The sequence below is a fragment of the Pinus tabuliformis genome, chromosome 1_2 (genome assembly GCF_031772625.1).
Source record: "Pinus tabuliformis cultivar Carrire ecotype Pingquan chromosome 1_2, CPIR1, whole genome shotgun sequence".
Taxonomy (NCBI): Eukaryota; Viridiplantae; Streptophyta; class Pinopsida; order Pinales; family Pinaceae; genus Pinus; species Pinus tabuliformis.
The window spans coordinates 196272615-196293233 of NC_142298.1; the positions used below are offsets into that span (position 1 = coordinate 196272615).

A 20619-nucleotide genomic window follows, 5' to 3' on the forward strand; every position below is an offset into this window, starting at 1 on the left:
TGCCCTTAAGCATTTTTGTAGAGAAATGGGGATGCAAGTCAATACTAGCAAGACCAAAATAATGATTTTTTTAAGAAAAGGAAGCAGAGCCAGCATACTTTCTTCTCTGAAGACAACATTCTTGAAGAAGTAAAGGAGTACAAGTACCTTGGGATTGATTTCAACAACAAACTCAATTGGGAGGACTGTAGAAAGAAGAGAATTTTAGGAGGGTGGAAAACATTATATGCTTTTCAAAACAGATGTAGAGAGGCAAAGTTACGGGATTGGAAAATGGTTAAAGTGGTTTTTGGACTCCTAGTTTGTCCAGTGATGCTATATGGGTGTGAATTGTGGGCTAGCAACACTCTCGTCTCAGAATGGAAACAAATTGAGAAAATCCAAAAATTCTTAATCATGAACAAGTTCAAAATAAAAAGTTCGGTACCTTATGAGATAATGTTGAGTGAAACATGAGCAACTTCCATTGAAGAAATTGCTATGGCGTAGCTCATAAGATACCTAAAAAGAATTGAACAAATGAGAGTAGGTAGATGACCTAATGTTATCTTCAATGAAGGCATCAGTGAAAGAAAGAAAACATGGATGAAACAAAACTACACATGGATGAAAAAATGGAATACCTACCTCAATTCTTGTCCCACAAATAGCAAGGAACTAAAGGATTTTATTATGGAGAAGTTTTGTAAAAAGGTATGGGGAAAAGAGTTGGGTAGAAAGAAGAAATATTACATTGAGGAATTCAACGCTACATGTGATTTACAACAAAAATAGTTCATTGGAGCTAGCATTTCGTGGAGGGAAAAGGTTCTTATTGCTCAATTAAGGACCAATTCACATCAACTTTGGTGTGAAACAGGACAGTGGAAAAGGCCTAAAGAAGTTTGGGAAGAAAGGGTGTGTACATTTTGCACGTCTGGGGCTGTGGAATCGGAAAAACATTTCATTTTGGAATGTGATGCATTCAAAGACATCAGAGAAAGTTATGAGAACATGTTAGCATCCGTTTCTTGCAATTGTCTTTTTAGCAAGGGGATTGTTGGAAGGTTGTGTCAGCTCATCATCAATTTGAATCAGAAAAGGACTCAATTGCAAAGAGAGAAATGGGCTCATAGACTATTTTTAGTCTCGTGGACCTTAAAATATCATTTCATTACAATAAATGTGAACTTTGTACACATTTTCTAATATAAAAATACTAAAGCGATATAATTTTTTAATAATTATCTATATATATATATATATATATATATATATATATATTGCTAGGATTCTTAAGAAGCATAATGTCCCCTCGACCTTTAGACCCCTTAACACGATTTCGCAAGTCCCTCAGATTAGTGAAGGATCCTATCGACCCTAAGGACATGAAAGGGGTTTATATTATTCCTTGTTCCTGTGGAACCCCCTATATTGGTGAAACTGGACGCTCCATTAATCAGAGGATTAGTGAGCACACAACAGACCTTAAGCATAGGAGAACCAGGTCTTCCGCTTTAGCAGAGCAAGCAGAGAAAACCAAACACCATGTTTGTATCGAGGAGGCCAGTGTTATTGCTAGAGTTTCGCAGTTCCATCACCGAAAATTTAGGGAAGCCCTTGAGATTGAAAAAAGGCCGAGCAATCTCAATCGAGAAGACGACTGGAAGATTAGTAGTTGTTCAGTCCCAACCCTCACTTCCTAGTCATTCTTCTCTCCCTCCCATCCCTCCCTTTTTGGCTTGTTTTTTTCTTATATGTTTGTTTCCCCTTGTTATCCCCTCTCTCTTTTGCTTTGGTTTTTTTTTTTTTTTGAGGCTTTACACTAATAATTTAACTTAATTAATATAAGAAAAACATTTTCTTTAATATTAAAATTGTTCTATAAAAATATTTTTTTATTGGTTGATATAACTATTTAATAACATTTAGTGTATGCTACATACTAATTATTTAACTTGAGTAATATAAGGAAATAATTTCTTTTTGAATTTGTTTTATGAGAATATATTTTTATTGGTTCAACTTTTTAACAATTAAATAAACAACTTTAACAATAAAATAAATAATTAATATAATTAAAATTTAGATGTTTATAGATTTTTCGTAAATTAATTTATTTTAATATTGATATTTATACAAACATTTATAATAAAAAGTAAAAGAAATATAGAATATTTAATACCTTTTATATAAATTCATAGTTCCCATTTACTTTTAAATAGTGTAACTAACTAATAATTTAATAATTATTGAAATCCTTAACTTTATTTAAATATAATTTTGCCCCTCTTCCCTAAGCTGGGTCAAACTAGCCATTTCCTAGTCTAATATAGCCGTTTGTTAAGTCAATATAGCCGTTGCCTGGTCAAAAATATCCATTGGATGTTCTGCTCTGTCTATTTAACATGCAATCTAGATCTGAGTCTTCAACTTGTCGTGACGATGAACCATGCTGGTTGGTTTGAAAGGCGTGAAAAATGAAATATCATGTGATTTACACCAAAACAAATTCTCTCTTAATTTATATAATATTATTTGAGTTATTAAATAGAATATATTTAGTTGAAAATTAGGTGTTAGAAATAATTCAAAATTAAAATAATAATTTATAAATATTATTAAAATATTTTATTTCACTATATTTTAATGATAGTTTATTAATATTATCAATTTCTTTAATAAGAATATCTATTGATGTTGTGCATTTAATATGAATATTACTTATTATTACTTACCTATCATCCTATTTAAAATAATAAATTAATGATATCAATTTATATAGTAATATTATATAAAAATAATTAATTTATATAATATTATTTGACTTATTAAATAGAATATATTCGGTTGAAAATTAGGTGTTAGGAATAATTCAAAATTAAAATAATAACTTGTAAATATTATTAAAATATTTTATTTCAGTATATCTTAATGATAGTTTATTAATATTATCAATTTATTTAATAAGAATATTTATTGATGTTGTCCATTTAATAAGAATATACTGATTATTGCTTAACTATCCTCCTATTTAAAATAATAAATTAATGATATCAATTTATATAGTAATATTATATAAAAAATATTAATTTATATAATATTATTTGAGTTATTAAATAGAATATATTCGGTTGAAAATTAGGTGATAGGAATAATTCAAAATTAAAATAATAATTTATAAATATTATTAAAATATTTTATTTCACTATATTTTAATGATAGTTTATTAAGATTATCAATTTCTTTAATAGAATATTTATTGACATTGTCCATTTAATATGAATTTTACTTATTATTCCTTAACTTTCATCCTATTTAAAATAATAAATTAATGATATCAACTTATATAGTAATATTATATAAAAATAATTAATTTATATAATATTATTTGAGTTATTAAATATAATATATTCGGTTGAAAATTAGGTGTCAGGAATAATTCAAAATTAAAATAATAATTTATAAATATTATTAAAATATTTTATTTCACTATATTTTAATGATAGTTTATTAATATTATCAATTTCTTTAATAAGAATATTTATTGACGTTGTCCATTTAATATGAATATTACTTATTATTGCTTAACTATCATCCTATTTAAAATAATAAATTAATGATATCAATTTATATAGTAATATTATATAAAAATAATTAATTTATATAATATTATTTGACTTATTAAATAGAATATATTTGGTTGAAAATTAAGTGTCAGGAATAATTCAAAATTAAAATAATAATTTATAAATATTATTAAAATATTTTATTTCTCTATATTTTAATGATAGTTTATTAATATTATCAATTTCTTTAATAGGAATATTTATTGACGTTGTCCATTTAATATGAATATTACTTATTATTGCTTAGCTATCATCCTATTTAAAATAATAAATTAATGATATCAATTTATATAGTAATATTATATAAAAATAATTAATTTATATAATATTATTTGAGTTATTGAATAGAATATATTCGGTTGAAAATTAGGTGTCACAAATAATTCAAAATTAAAATAATAATTTATAAATATTATTAAAATATTTTATTTCACTATATTTTAATGATAGTTTATTAATATTATCAATTTCTTTAATAAGAATATTTATTGAAGTTGTGCATTTAATATGAATATTACTTATTATTGCTTAGCTATCATCCTATTTAAAATAATAAATTAATGATATCAATTTATATAGTAATATTATATAAAAATAATTAATTTATATAATATTATTTGAGTTATTAAATAGAATATATTCGGTTGAAAATTAGGTGTCAGGAATAATTCGAAATTAAAATAATAATTTATAAATATTATTAAAATATTTTATTTCACTATATTTTAATGATAGTTTATTAATATTATCAATTTCTTTAATAATAATATTTATTGACGTTGTCCATTTAATATGAATATTACTTATTATTGCTTAGCTATCATCCTATTTAAAATAATAAATTAATGATATCAATTTATATAGTAATATTATATAAAAATAATTAATTTATATAATATTTTTTTTTCTTCATAAATACTAATTCTATTAAAAAGGAAAAAGATATGTACAGTGAGGTCAAGACCTCAGAGGAGGCCGAGGCCATTCCTCAACCAGATAGTCAGAGATATTACTTTTCAAGAATTCTGCCGAATTCACAGTATAGCCTTCAAAATCTTGTATTTGGGCCATGACACACTGAAAAATTTTACCAGGACTCATACTGTCATGCCCCCCATTGACCAAAAAAACCCAAAAGTACCCAGCATAGTCACAGTTACAACAAAAAACAGAGCATACATTGGCGGTCGCCACACCCTGGAACAAGATCATAAACCAGACATAGACCCATAGACTCAGAAACAAAGACACGAAATCAAAATTGCACAGCGCATAGGCAAGAATGCCACCCGTCAGTGAAGAGCCAGCTTTAGTCTGCATGCTGCGGTGAGTCAGGCGTGTCCCTCTCCACTTGGTTGGAAGAGTCTACCCAGGTGATGAAGCCATTGTCATCATGTCCTTCTGCGCTGCCTTCAGGAGTGGTCACCAAATTAAGAATGCAGCCTGCACGCTGAGACGGCCCACAGGCCAGAATTTCACTCTGAGTCAGATCGACGGGCTGTTGAGGCGCTTCAGAGACAGGGGTGTCCTCCTGCATATTGTCCGCATTGAATACCACCCCTGCCATATCCCCTTGCAGAACACTGTCTTCCTGAGAGTGAGAGGAAGTGGTTTGAGCCGAGCTGACATGATTATTCTCCTCCTTCGTGAGAATAATGGTGATGCTTGCCGTCAATACAGGCCTGTTGAGCGTGCTGTGAAAAGTAAACCTGGAGGTCTGAAAGGAATTATGCGGGAGAGACCCAGCTTGACCCAGGGGCGGAGAAGAAGGGGAGGCTGAGGCGATGGGAATGACATTCTGTGGAGCAGGACGAGAGGGACGACCTCTGTTTCCCGTGTTGTTAGCTCTGCGCGGGATACTCGGCGACGCGACATGCTCGGGAGAATAGATAGACTGAGAGAGGGGTTGAGGCGAAGCAAGCAGGTGAGAGTTTGAGCGCAGAGGAGCCCAATGAGTTTCCAAGACCAGGAGAGCTTCCAAATTCGATAGACCAGGCAGGAGTGCGGGAAGAGTTCTGCGCCAAGATAAATAGAACCAGTAACTATGGCATAAACAACAAACAGATCCATACATAAGAACTGACCTGTTTGCGCATGAACCAGGTGTGCATTAATGCTTGACTGCAAGACCGTCATTCCAAACTGTGCCGAATTAATTTCGCTTGCTCTTGAACTAATTTGCCAGCCCGAGGCGCATGTCTTGAGGGCCGTCCGCCAACCATCTGCCAGGCCAGCTGCCTGCACTGTGCGGCGTCCCATTAATAACATTGAATGCCACCCACATCCGGGTAATTAATTTATATAATATTATTTGACTTATTAAATAGAATATATTCGGTTGAAAATTAGGTGTCAGGAATAATTCAAAATTAAAATAATAATTTATAAATATTATTAAAATATTTTATTTCACTATATTTTAATGATAGTTTATTAATATTATCAATTTCTTTAATAAGAATATTTATTGACGTTGTCCATTTAATATGAATATTACTTATTATTGCTTAGCTATCATCCTATTTAAAATAATAAATTAATGATATCAATTTATATAGTAATATTATATAAAAATAATTAATTTATATAATATTATTTGACTTATTAAATAGAATATATTCGGTTGAAAATTAGGTGCCAGGAATAATTCAAAATTAAAATAATAATTCATAAATATTATTAAAATATTTTATTTCACTATATTTTAATGATAGTTTATTAATATTATCAATTTCTTTAATAAGAATATTTATTGACGCTGTCCATTTAATATGAATATTACTTATTATTGCTTAGCTATCATCCTATTTAAAATAATAAATTAATGATATCAATTTATATAGTAATATTATATAAAAATAATTAATTTATATTATATTATTTGACTTATTAAATAGAATATATTCGGTTGAAAATTAGGTGTTAGGAATAATTCAAAATTAAAATAATAATTTATAAATATTATTAAAATATTTTATTTCACTATATTTTAATGATAGTTTATTAATATTATCAGTTTCTTTGATAAGAATATTTGTTGACGTTGTCCATTTAATATGAATATTACTTATTATTGCTTAACTATCATCCTATTTAAAATAATAAATTAATGATTTCAATTTATATAGTAATATTATATAAAAATAATTAATTTATATAATATTATTTGAGTTATTAAATAGAATATATTCGGTTGAAAATTAGGTGTTAGGAATAATTAAAAATTAAAATAATAATTTATAAATATTATTAAAATATTTTATTTCACTATATTTTAATGATAGTTTATTAATATTATCAATTTCTTTAATAAGAATATTTATTGACGTTGTCCATTTAATATGAATATTACTTATTATTGCTTAACTATCATCCTATTTAAAATAATAAATTAATGATATCAATTTATATAGTAATATTATATAAAAGTAATTAATTTATATAATATTTTTTTTTCTTGGTAAAACTATTCTATTATTTACATTAACAGTGAACAATTACAACATAACTTAACAAAAAGAACCAGCTGCCTGGTGGTGATGGCAGCATGGAACAACAGAGTTCGCAGTCTGAGAGGACGAACCAGACCAAAAAGCAATCCCACGTAGGGGTGCCAGAGGGGCCAACAATCTAATCCCGCGCAGGGGAGCCAAAATAATTTTCCAACCACAAAGAAAAAGTCCCAGAACCTGAACACAGACAAATTCTCAACAGCATTGACACAGACAATTACACCACAGCTTTGACACAAGTACATAGATAAAAACATCAGAAGTGACCAAAAGCCCTCATTATCGGGCCGCGGAAACCTGAGAAGAAGCCGCAGTTAGTCTTCAGGATCCTCCTCCACAACCCTGAACCACCCGAATTCCGCCAAGTCCTAAGCCTCCTCCGTAGCTGTCGGGATGGGCTCCATCTTGATGTCCTCATTCTGGCTGAGCAACATCTCCCTAGCGCTCGTGGAATCAGCAATTGGTCTTTCCGATACATTCACGGGATCTGTAGAGGGTGTCTCCATGGCTCTTGCAGAGCCATCAGTTGGCATTGTCTCCTGTTGAGCATTGGAGTCCCCCTCATATTGGGCCTCCTCAATGAAGAGCACCGAAACATGGGCGTTGATCCGGGGATGGTTCAGAGAACTGTTGAATGTGAATATTTCCGAGCCAAAGGAGGGCAAGGAAGAGGACCCAGGAGCGCTAGCATCCAGAAATTGGCTGGACCGTAGGAGTCTTGCTCCTTCAGTGCGAGGGCAGTGGCAATGGAAGTGATGGGAAGAGTCTTCGTCGATTGAGGGGCGTGAGGACCCGCCATGGGAGGTGCCTCAACGGCTGAGCATCTGCTGTCGAGGCCGGACCATGACTGCAGGGCCGAACATAGTCTCTATGTCTAAAGCCGAAATGGAGCTCGAAGCAGAATTGGATCCCAGAACAGCCAAGGAAAGACCAGACACAGGCGGGGGAGTGGACCAAACAGACGGGCAAGGATCCTGTAGAGAAGCAGAAAGACAAATGCTTGGAGCGACTAGCAGCGCCAGAGGCGGCAGTAAAAAACAGAGCAGAGCCTGAATCCGCGTTGTGAATCCCATGCTGCAACCATATATCATGCACCCACCTTTGCCTCGAGGCGCTCCTGCCATTACTGTGGCCTTCATGGGAGCCGAGGAGCATAGCCCAGCTTCGCGTGCGGAGGTGAACAGAGCATTAATGCTCCTCTGCTGTGTGCTTTTAATTCCAATCCCATGCCGCTTAGCATGTCCCTTCCCCCATGTGAATACAACACTTCTACGCATGGCGGGCAGGTGGCCTTTGGTGATCGCCCGTCCCATCTCCTCAAACACCTGCATCCGGGGATTAATTTATATAATATTATTTGAGTTATTAAATAGAATATATTCAGTTGAAAATTAGGTGTTAGGAATAATTCAAAATTAAAATAATAATTTATCTATATTATTAAAATATTTTATTTCACTATATTTTAATGATAGTTTATTAATATTATCAATTTCTTTAATAAGAATATTTATTGACTTTGTCCATTTAATATGAATATTACTTATTATTACTTAACTATCATCCTATTTAAAATAATAAATTAATGATATCAATTTATATAGTAATATTATATAAAAATAATTAATTTATATAATATTTTTTGACTTATTAAATAGAATATATTCGGTTGAAAATTAGTTGTTAGGAATAATTCAAAATTAAAATAATAATTTATAAATATTATTAAAATATTTTATTTCACTATATTTTAATGATAGTTTATTAATATTATCAATTTCTTTAATGAGAATATTTATTGATGTTGTCCATTTAATATGAATATTACTTAGTTGAATTTAGGCTTCCGTGATCCATTTCAAGATTAAGATAATTCTTCGGCTAAAATCACATGATAGAATATTTGTCGACGCCTTTCGAACCAACCAATGTGGTTCATCATCAAGACAAGTTGAATGATCAGATCTAGAATGCAGTTAAATAGTTAGAGTAGAGCCTCCAACAACTATAATTATTGACCAGGTAATGGCTAGATTGACCACCTAATGGCTATATTAGACGAGGGAACAACTACCTTAACCTGACACAGGAAAAGGGGCAACAAACCAATTATAGGTTATTTCTCTATTAAATTAATGGTTAGTTAATTTAATAAATTAGAAGTAAAATTACTAAGGATTAATAATATTTTAATTGTTTATTATCAATTTGTCACTTAGATTGAGGTTGATAGTAAGTTAATTTATTATATAATATATATAATAACTAAGGATTAAAATATTTTCAAATAATTAAACCATAAATTTAATTGTCTATTAAAAATTCAAGATCTAAGAAAAATATTAAAATGTATTTTTTTTAAATTTAATTAAATAATATTTTAATTTTTTATTTTCAATTTGTAACTTAGATTGAGGTTAATAGTCAGTTAATTTATTAAATTACCAGTAAGTTTATATAATATATATATTAACTAAGGATTAAAATATAATCAAATAATTAAACCATATTTTAAATTTAATTGTCTATTTAAAAATTCAAGATCCAAGAAAAATATTTTACCTATATTAATTAAGATGAAGTGGTTAGTCATACTATGACTAATTTTATGTAATTCATGAGCTAGAAAGAGTCTATATAGGGACATATTTGATAACTATTATATTATTAATCTAATGGAGTTTAATGTGTTAACCTAATTTTAATTAAATTCAAGGATATTATTAATAGGCTTTATACTAGATCCCTAATATTATATTAATATTATTACTATTAACTGTATAGAGAAACAATATCGAATTAATCTATGCATTTATTATAGTGTTGGAATTAATATAAGGGAAGGGAGACTAATATATATAAAATCATTAGAATATAAAATGGTTAATATAAATATCTAGAATTTTACAAGGATAAATCAAATGAGGGAGGAGGCTAAATAAGTAAGGAATCAAGGGAAAAAACTCGAACAAGTTATAAAAAGAGGGGGGGGGAGGAAAGAAAACGACTAGGAGGTGAGGGCTGGGATCCAGCATCTGCTGATCTTCCACCCGTCATCTCTATTGAGATTGCTAGGCCTCCTTTCGATCTCAATGGCTTCCCTAAGTTTACGGTGGTGGAATTGCGAAATTCTAGCAATGACATCGGCCTCCTCAATACAGACATGATGTTTGGTCTTCTTCACATGCTCAGCTAATGTGGAAGACTTAGTTCTCTCGTGCTTAAGATCAGCTACGTGCTCACTAATACTTTGATTAATGGAGCGCCTAGTCTCACCAATATAGGGGGTCCCACAGGAACAGGGAATAATATAGACACCTTTCATGTCCTTAGGGTCGATAGGATCCTTCACCGATCGGAGGGATTTACAAATGGTGTTAAGGGGTCTAAAGGTTGAGGGGACATTATGTTTCCTCAAAATCCTTGCAATTCTGTCAGTGGTCCCTTGGAAAAAAGGAAGATGGACGCCAGAGATACATTCCTTAAGTTCTTTTTTAACCACCGAACTCTTGGAAGCTTTGAGGAAAGCCTTCTGACCCAACTTCCAAGTACTTGCTATAACCATTCTCGACAAAGACCTTGAGAAGATGGGATTTTCTTTTTCTCGAAGCTCTTTTCATCAAATATCCTTAGGGCACAAGTAGCGAGAATGTTGAGAACGCCTAATTTCTGAGCCGGCAAATGATGAGAACTAGCATGGAGATATTGCTCAGTATGTGTTTTCTTTCGAAACACTTGGTGGGATAGGGAACCATCCATATTCTTAGAAATAAGAATATCAAGGAAAGGGAGGCAACCATCAACTTCCTTTTCTATGGTGAATTTAATGGCTATGGACTGACTATTAAGATGATGGAAGAAGAGATCTAACTCCTCTTGACCATGCGACCAGATGACATTAGTGTCATCTATGAATCTTTTCCAAAGCTTCCATAAGAGGCGAGCCGAGGACAGAGCTTTGGATTCAAAATCTTTCATAAAAATATTAGCAACGACAGGGGATAGGGGGGAGCCCATGGCAACACCATAGCTTTGTTCGAAGAACTCACCTTCAAAACTGAAAAAGGTGGAAGTGAGACAGATCTCAACTAACCGAGCAGTATCAGGATCTGTAAGGTGCTTGATAGCATCCAAAGCCTCATTTATAGGGATGCAAGTGTATAGGGAGACTACAACAAAAATAACAAGAATATCTTTAGGGTCAAGCTTAAAATCCTTGAGCTCCTCAATAAGGGAAGCAGAGTCTTTGATGAAAGACTCTGTATGACCAACTAAGGGTTTTAGCTTGAAGGCAAGGAACTTAGCTAGAAGGTAGGTCAGACCACCAATGGTGTTGACAATGGGTCTAAGGGGCACCCCTTCTTTGTGAATCTTAGGGAGCTCGTAGATCCTAGGAGTAATAGGAATGAGTTTATGGCAAAGGGAACTCATGGAGTTACTGGACTTGATGGCAAGAGCCACCACTCTAGAAACCTTCTTAAGAGGGTTTTTGGAAAGCTTTTTATAACTACCACTATTATGAAGATGATCTAACATCTTCTTGCGGTAGTCCTCCTTGTTAAGAATGACAACAACCCCTCGTTTATCAGCTTTCAACACAACAATGTCTTTGTTCTGATTTAAGGATATGAGGGCCATAAATTCATTCTTATTAAGGTTACTCTGAGGGGGCTTTGCCTTCCTCAGGATCACAGCGCAATCCTGTCTAATAATGTCCTTAATATTATCAGGTAAACCCCTGATCCCATATTCTATGTCACGAATAATGTCATCAACCGGGATCTTTCTGGGGGCTAGGGAAAAATTTAAACCTTTACGGAGAAGCTTGAAAACAGAAGGGGGAAAGGAGAAACTGGATAAATTAATGACTTTATTATTATGAGGGGGAGAGGGTAGATTAGCATTATTATTATTATCATATTTATTAGATATAAAAATATTATTCCTATCAAACTTGTTTAACTGCTTTGACTTACTATTATTGTTCTCCTTGTTGTCATTAAGAGAATAACAACAAGGATAACTTTTTCTTAAATAGGATGATAGTTAAGTAATATTCATATTAAATGGACAACATTAATAAATATTCTTATTAAAGAAATTGATAATATTAATAAACTATCATTAAAATATAGTGAAATAAAATATTTTAATAATATTTATAAAATATTATTAAAGTATATTATTTTAATTTTGAATTATTGCTAACAACTAGTTTTCAATGGAATATATTTTATTTAATAAGTCAAATAATATTATATAAATTAACTACTTTTATATAATATTACTATATAAATTGATATCATTAATTTATTATTTTATAATATTGAAATTAAATAATTAATTCTGGCACAACAATTAGTTTTTAACTAAATATTGAATAATTAAACAGATAACCTTTTACCATTTTTTCTTAAATAATATTTTACCTTCCTCATTAATAAATTTACCAACTCCTTACTCTTTTTTTAAAATAATATTTTACCTTCCTCATTAACAAATTTACCAACTACTAGTTTTCAATGGTTAACTCTGCGCAATGATACATCCATGTTATTTATTCTTTCAGATTGATTGATTTCTCACCTTATTTTAAGATGAACCACATTAGTTGGTTCTAAATGTGAACCAAATCTTAAAATGTGATTAATATCTTTTGAAATAATATCATTATAAATTATATATATATATTTTTATTTTTATATTTATTTTATACCATATATAATATATATTAGTATTTTTAACATTTTTAAAAGCGTGGTTGCTAATTCCACTTTGTTTTAATGTAAAAATAATTATTAAGGAAAGACGTATATACATATATATAATCTTTTGTCTTCAATATCATTCCTTTTGTTATTGATTTAATTTTATAAATATAACTAACTATAATTTATAAATATAAATAGAATTTTACCAAATTTTAATAATAATGTTCATTTTACAAGCAATAACTTCATTTAACATACAATTTAATGTAGTGGTTTCCCGTGAAAATTGTATACCATCTTCTTAAATCTGGCCAATTATGTAAAGCAACCCGCCAGATGTGAATTTTTTTTTTTTACATTTAATCATAGCAACAGTAATATATTTACATAAGTTACATTTAATCATAGTAACAGTAATATATTTACATAAGTTACATTTAATCATAGTAACAGTAATGTATATATGCATATTGTTTATACTTGACTCAGTCCTCGATCTCGAGGACCATCCTACGGAACTGCAATGCTATTTATTATTTTCATTGTGTGAACGTTTAAATCAAACGTCAAGCATTTATTCAAACGGGCTTGGGTTATGTGATGCTGGAGAACTTCCTCTGGTTATCGATTTTCGGCAATAAGTCTTGGTACACAATGACTTGGTTTTCCATATGCCCTCCACTTGGCACGTAGAGCGTGCAACTTGCCGGCATACTTAAGCTACAACGATGCTGGTTTAATACTCCAGCTATCTATGCTGAGGTGGATACTTAATGCGTCTGGTACACGGCATGAGCAACCCCATATGGCGGCTCCCCTCCTGGATTCCTACGCCCATTTCTACGGTGGAGATGAGACCTCCTAGATCGACGATCGACATCATTCCAAGTATGGGTAATATGGTTTGAGGGCTTCAATGCGGTAATTGAACCCTTTCAGCTCATTCACAGGGTAACTCCCGGCTCCTACAGGTCCCTGGCGATTTTCATTCTCGCACGGCATAGGCTTCCCAACAGGTTAGTTCGCAGTGGAAGACGAGTTCTGCCTTCCTACAATGGTCATGGTAACCTGCGTTCCCTCTCTTTGGTGATTGCTATCTTGTTGTACAGTTTTTTGCTAAAGTTCTGGTTCTTATTTGGTTTTGGGTGATCCCTCTATCACAGGTGCTGAGCCTTGGTACCGTGACCAGCGTTTGGTGGGCAACCAGGTCAGACTTCCTCACTCGTTTTTCTTTCCTGGTAAGAGGCACCTATCACAATAGTTTAAGGTTAAAGAAATGAACCTGGAAGAAGGACCGAGCCGATTCCCTTCTTGGCAGGCTGCCTGAACTATGCTTGAGCTATGGAGTCTATCGTTTGTTTTTTGTTTTTCCATTAATGTGAAAAAATTGCACGCCTGCTCTTGTTTTCTCTATAATGAGTTTGGGTTCTGCCCGGAACAGTTCTGGCGACGAAGCCCTAGCTGGGTTGCGCCTGTTACCTGACTTTTATTGTATAATTTATTACAGAACCGAGGGTTAACCCCACGGTGAACATCCATGTAATGCTTTAGCTATATAGCTGATATTTATTTCTTCTTTGGCTGGATAATGAAATGTATTTTTTTTCCATAGTAATGTTTTACTATTCATTAAATGGTTCTGTGGATTGTTGGATTTCTATGGATAATCTCGGTCTGAATTTTGAAGTTTCCGTAGCTTACTGTGGAATGTTTAATACGCTTTACCTATTCCGAAAATTTCCTTGTAAGGTTTAGATAGAGGAATTATCTCTAGAGTTTTCTTGTTGTTATCTTTTTGGATGAATGAGGGTTGCCGGCTTCAAATTTGGAAACCCTCGCTGGCAAACCCTACCCTATTCCCACAGGCTATGGCCTTCCATTTACAGAGTTGTTCCACAGTTATTTGGAATGTCTGTTACAGGGTTAAGTCATGTTTGTGGCATGGGCGCTAGTCCTCTTTAGCCCATCAACTCTGAGGTTATTTCATTCTCGTGTTGCTCATTCCTGAAAACTACATTATCAAAGAAAGAAGCCTTACGACCATTGCTCAGGAATTTAGTCCAGTGTATACATGCATCTACTTGTTCTTATCGTCATGTTGTCGCTTTCTTTATTTTCATCAGTAATGACTATGGAAGTTTGTGTGCATATAGATATATCGGTCTAGCTTCGTATGCTGAAATAAATGTTACACAGAATCTTGTTTCATTCAACTGATACTTATTTTACAAAGATGCGTTCTGGAAAGAAAATCTGTGAGCCTGGTTTAATTCTTGTTTTTTGTTTCTTTTTCCTTTACGGCGTTCACACAGGGATTCAATCTTAAATGGTTACTGAATTTACATTTATCATGTCTTTTATTGCCTGTATTATTTCAGAAATTCTTCCCAAGTACCAATCATAGTTCTCTATCTGCCATAGACTTTAATTAACACTACAGTGTAAAACAAACCCATTAAATTCTCAGTTATTCCATACCTGATCAGATACAAACCTCTCTAATGCGTTTGTCAACCTCCCGACCTCAGGAGGGTCCTCCTCGACCTTCCACCCCCAAGCACTCCTGCAAGACCCTTGCTATCTGCAAGCCTTGTGGCACTACCAGAGATGCGCTATCTGGTCCTTACCAGACGTAGCGGTTGCAGGAAGGCTTCCGCTTCCCAACATGCACTATCTGGTCTTTACCAGACTTAGCGTTCACTACCAAAATGCAACTTTCTTTGAGCCTCGCTATCTGGTCTTTACCAGACGTAGCGTTCCTCTCTTTTTTTTTGACATAGTGTCTCCACCCTCTATGAGAGTCTCAACTGTCTCCAGAAGGTAGTTAGGTTTCTTTTTTTTTTTGACAGATGTCATATTTTAGTTCTAATCCTCCTCTCATGAGGAAACACTATAACCATTATCAGTTGTTTTCTTCCAACCACACTTAATAGCAACCAAACAACAATTTAACAACATAATTAATTTAAATAGTAATAACAATAATAGTTACTCAATTTCACCAAACATAACCATAGTCAACAGTTAAATTTATTGCCTTTAATTTAAAACACTATCAATTTACTAGGGGCATTACATCTCCCCCTCCTGAAGTTCAACATCGTCCCGATGTTGTTCAACCAAAAATAATTCGGGATAAGCTTCTTTCATGCTCTGCTCATCCTCCCAGGTGGCCTCATCTGGCCCAAAGTGCTGCCATTGCACTTTAACATGGGTGATGACTCATTTCTGCAGCACGACCCTTCTCTGATCTAGTATGTTCACCGGCTCGACTAGAAATTCTCCTTCCGGTTCCACCTGAAACACACAAAAATCTGATCAGTGCCTTCCCTAGCAACCAATTTTGATTTGTGCTTCTTACCTCTATGTCTTGCCAACTAATTATGTGTTTAGGGTCATAGACATATTTATTTAAAACTGACACGTGGAAGACGTTATGGACCCGGATGTGGATAGGTAGGGCTAGCTGATAAGCCATCAACCCAACTCTTGCTAAAATTTGGAAGGGTCCACAAAAGCGAGGTGCCAATTTGGCACAACCACTCCATTGTAAAGTACTTTTCCTTGCCCGAATTCTTACATATACATGATCTCCCACCTGATATTCCCTAAAGGTCCTCTTTCGATCTGCAAAACTTTTTGGTCTGTCCTGGGCTACCTTTAAGTTAGCCCGCACTCTCTTAACCATTGCTTCCATTTCTTTTAACATCTCAGGACCCAACATGAGTCTGTGCTCTGTTCCACCCCAGCTAGATGGTGTACGGCATTTTCGGCCGTAAATTGCTTCGAATGGGCTCATATGAAAAGACACATGATAACCATTATTATATGCAAACTCCACGAGATGCAAATACTCTTCCCACTGGATCGGTTGCTGCATCACATACGACCTCAGCATGTCTTCCACCACTTGGTTCACCCATTCAGTCTGCCCATCGGTCTGCGGATGATATGCGATGCTAAAATTCAGTTGAGTTCCCAAACCTTCAAACAAGGTCCTCCAGAAGGCCGATGTGAACTTAACATCGCGGTCGGATATTATAGTTTTGGGAAAACCATGGAGCTTAAATATGTTCTGCATAAAGATATTTGCAATTTGTGCCACACGGTAAGTAGACTGGACTGGTATGAAGTGGGCTGATTTGCTGAGTTTTTCCACCACGACCATGATGGAATCATTATTCCTCTTGGATTTTGGTAACCCCGTGATAAAGTCCATAGTAATAATCTCCCACTTCCATTCTGGTATGGGTAATGGCTATAGCGACCCCGCAGGGTGTTGATGTTCGGCCTTAATCTGTTGACATTCTATGCATCATGCCAGATATTCTGTTACATCCCTCTTCATGCCTGGCCAGTAATATTCCTTCCGAAGTGAGGTGATTAGCTTTTTATAACCCAGGTGTCCAGTGTAAGGACTTTTATGATATTCATCTAGAATCTTTTCCTTAATGTCATCCTGATTGGGTACATATATTCTTTTCCTGTAGTATAAAATCCCTGTTGCATTCAGCTCATAACCTTGTTGCATTATGTGGATGGTTAAGTTCTGTACTTGTTGTTTCTTTTGCTGATAAATTTGATCTTTCTCAGTAGCCGCTTCAATTTCTTCGCTGAGGGTAGACCGTCCTTCACTAAAGGAAATTTCATCGAGACAGTGTGCCTTTTGACTTAGAGCATCCGCCACCCGATTTTCTTTTCCTTTCAGGTGTTTGATCTCAAAATCGAATCCGCTCAAGAAGTCCACCCACCTAGCTTGCCTAGCATTTAAAGTCGGTTGGTTAAAATAGCTAGTAAGGCTGTGGTGGTCTGTCATCAATAAAAATTTCCTCCCTACTAGATAATGGCGCCACATTTTTAGTGCATGCACAACAACAGTTAGTTCCAGATCATAAGCAGAATACTTCTGCTCATGCTCTTTCAATTTTCTGGATTCGTACGCGATCACTTTCCCTTCTTGCATCAACACCCCTCCTACACCTTCTTTACTTGCATCTGTGCAGACTACGTAATCCTTTTCCGGGTCTGCAATGCTCAACACTGGTGCAGTTGTGAGCAGGTGTTTGAGCTGTTCAAAGCTCCGTTGACATTCTGCAGTCCACTTAAATATTTTCCCTTTTTTCTGTAAGGAAGTGATAGGGTAAGCAACCCTGGAAAATCCTTCCACAAACCGCCTATAATATCCATCCAGCCCCATGAAAGACCTTATATCTGCCACATCTTTTGGTATTGGCCATTCCATTATGGTTCTAATCTTTTCGGGGTCCACTACAATGCCTTCTTTGGTGATGATATGCCCCAAATACTGGATCTGCTCCTTATAGAAGTCACATTTGCTAAAATTACCATATAACTGATGCTCCCATAGCATTTGTAACACGAGTCTGAGGTGCTCCTCATGCTCTTTAATATTTTGGGAATATATGAGTATATCATCAATAAAAATTAATACAAACTTGTCCAAGTACTGATGAAATACACTATTCATCAGGCACATAAATGTTGCAGGTGCATTGGTCAACCCGAAAGGCAGTACTACAAACTCATAGTGCCCATAACGGGTTCGAAAAGCAGTTTTGGCTATGTCCTCCTCCTTAATTCTGATTTGATGATACCCAGATCTCAAATCGATCTTTGAAAATATCGTCGCCCCTTTCACCTGATCAAATAGTTCATCAATACAGGGCAGTGGGTATTTATTTTTAACTGTCAACTTATTCAGCTGTCGATAATCTATGCACATATGGAGAGTTCTATCCTTTTTCCTGACAAACTGTACAGGGGCTTCGCAGGGTGATACGCTGGGACGGATGTACTTCTTGTCCAACAGCTCTTGCAGCTGCATCTTTAATTCTGTCAATTCCGGCACACTCGTCTGGTATGGTGCTCGGGATACTGGGGCTGCACTAGATACCAACTCTATGGTAAAGTCCAAATCTCTTTTAGGGGGCAGTACTGGTATTTCCTCGGGAAACACATCTGCAAATTCTTGCACTACTAGTATGCTTCCCAAAGTATCAACTTTATCTTTTGAATTGGCATAACCCACTTGAATTGCATATACTTCACACTTTTTCTTGATGCATTTAGCCAGTTGTGAGGCGGTAATTGGTCGGATCTGCACCGGCTTTAGGATACCCTGAATTTCCTGTTTGTTTCCCAGTTCGTCCTCGTAAGAAATTGTCTTTGCTTTGAAATTTATTATGGACCACTGCTTTTCCAGCCAGTCCATCCCGATCAGCACATCATATGAGCCGAGAGGAAGTACGTTCAATTCTTTCGTCACTATCTGACCTGCTATCTTCAATGGGCAGTTGCTGACCTTGGCTAGCACCCGCCTTTTGGCCCCGGTAGCTAGCTGAACTAACCATGGACTCTTAAACTTAACAGATTGAAAATTACAATTTTCCACAACCTTGGGACTAACATAACTTAATGTAGCTCCTGGGTCAACTAAAACGGAAACAGTTCGATCAAAAATCTTACCTTCGAACTCTACCATCGTTGGCTGGTAATCAGCTTGACGGTCCTCGGGAGCAACATTTATTCTTGGTATGGACAGAGCCACATCTCCCACTGTAGAGGCTTCATAAACCTGGGACACTTGATCACTACCCTTTCGATGAGGGCAGTTCTTAATATAGTGTGGCTCGCCACACCCCCAACACTGTATTGGTGGCCTAGCTGTCCCCTCATTATCAACTATGCCTGACTTCTTGCTATATTTGGATTCATTAGGTGGCTTTAATCTGAGCTGATTTCTGGACTGGTTCCTATTGCTGGGCTCCTTGAAGAATCCCTTACTGAAACTGCCACGAGCTCCCTTGACTCCCATAGTTGTTCTACTGCTCTTTTTATCTGCCCAACGCTTCCCAAAGCTTTCTCCCTTTTTCTTATTCTACTGATAGCATATTCTAGCTTTTCGTATCACTTCATCCATGGTCTTCGAGTTATCAAATTTGATCCTTTCCTGCATTTTCTGGGGTAGACTGCTAACAAACCACTGCACTTTTTCCTTTTCCTCCCGAATATACGGTACGTGGCGGGGTAGAGATGTAAATTCAGTAATGAATTCATCCATGGTCTGCTGCCCAAGCCACAGATCATGAAATTCCCTTGCTTTTTCATCATAGAAGCGTTCAGTCAAATATTTTTCTTTGAAGTATCTTTGAAAAGTTTCCCAAGTTATATCTTTCTCACTCACTCCCCGCACCATCTTGACTTCCTCCCATCATAATGTAGATTTAGCTTGCAGCTAGAAAATAGCTAGCCGTGCCTTGAGATGGTGATCATACTCGTAAACTTGGAAATATTTATTCATGTTAATTAACCAAGCTTCCGTGGCCTCCTCGGACTCCCCATCAAAATGCGACGGCTTGATATTCCGAAACTCCCCCTGCAATTCTATCCGATGTCTTTTTGAGGTTTGGTGTTCGGAGGCGTTATCAGATTTCTCTCCTCAAACCTCCCCTTCCTTTTGTTTCTTCCTGATCAGTATGGTAACCCTATTCTTCTGATACACGCGTTTGCTCTGGACTGGGATTTGGCTGGTGCTTGTTTTGTTTATTCGATAAACTTTTCAGGATCCTTTCCTGTTCCATGGTTAATCTGGCGTTGTCCTCACGCAAACGGGCCATCTCGTTCTTCAATTCCTAGACTGTCTCCAATATAGTCAAATTAGTGTTGCGTGCCTCCTCCCCAAACTGCACCCATATCTCAGGATTCCCCTGAGGGTGGGTGACGTTGTCTGGTCTGTCCACATTCCTATGAGGGGCGCTGCTCGTTCTC

At 34.7% G+C, this 20619-nt stretch overlaps 1 protein-coding gene across 1 annotated transcript; it reads right to left on the reverse strand.

Annotated features, from left to right (window-relative positions):
* Positions 1-17146: 17146 nt before the first annotated feature.
* Positions 17147-19666, reverse strand: LOC149205162 (uncharacterized). The gene is made up of 3 exons (XM_089397329.1): positions 19331-19666; positions 18491-19189; positions 17147-17953 (listed from the first exon to the last, which is right to left on the reverse strand). Exons 1-3 carry the CDS (start codon positions 19664-19666, stop codon positions 17147-17149), a joined length of 1842 nt encoding a protein of 613 aa, XP_089253455.1.
* Between the last annotated feature and the right edge of the window lie 953 nt (positions 19667-20619).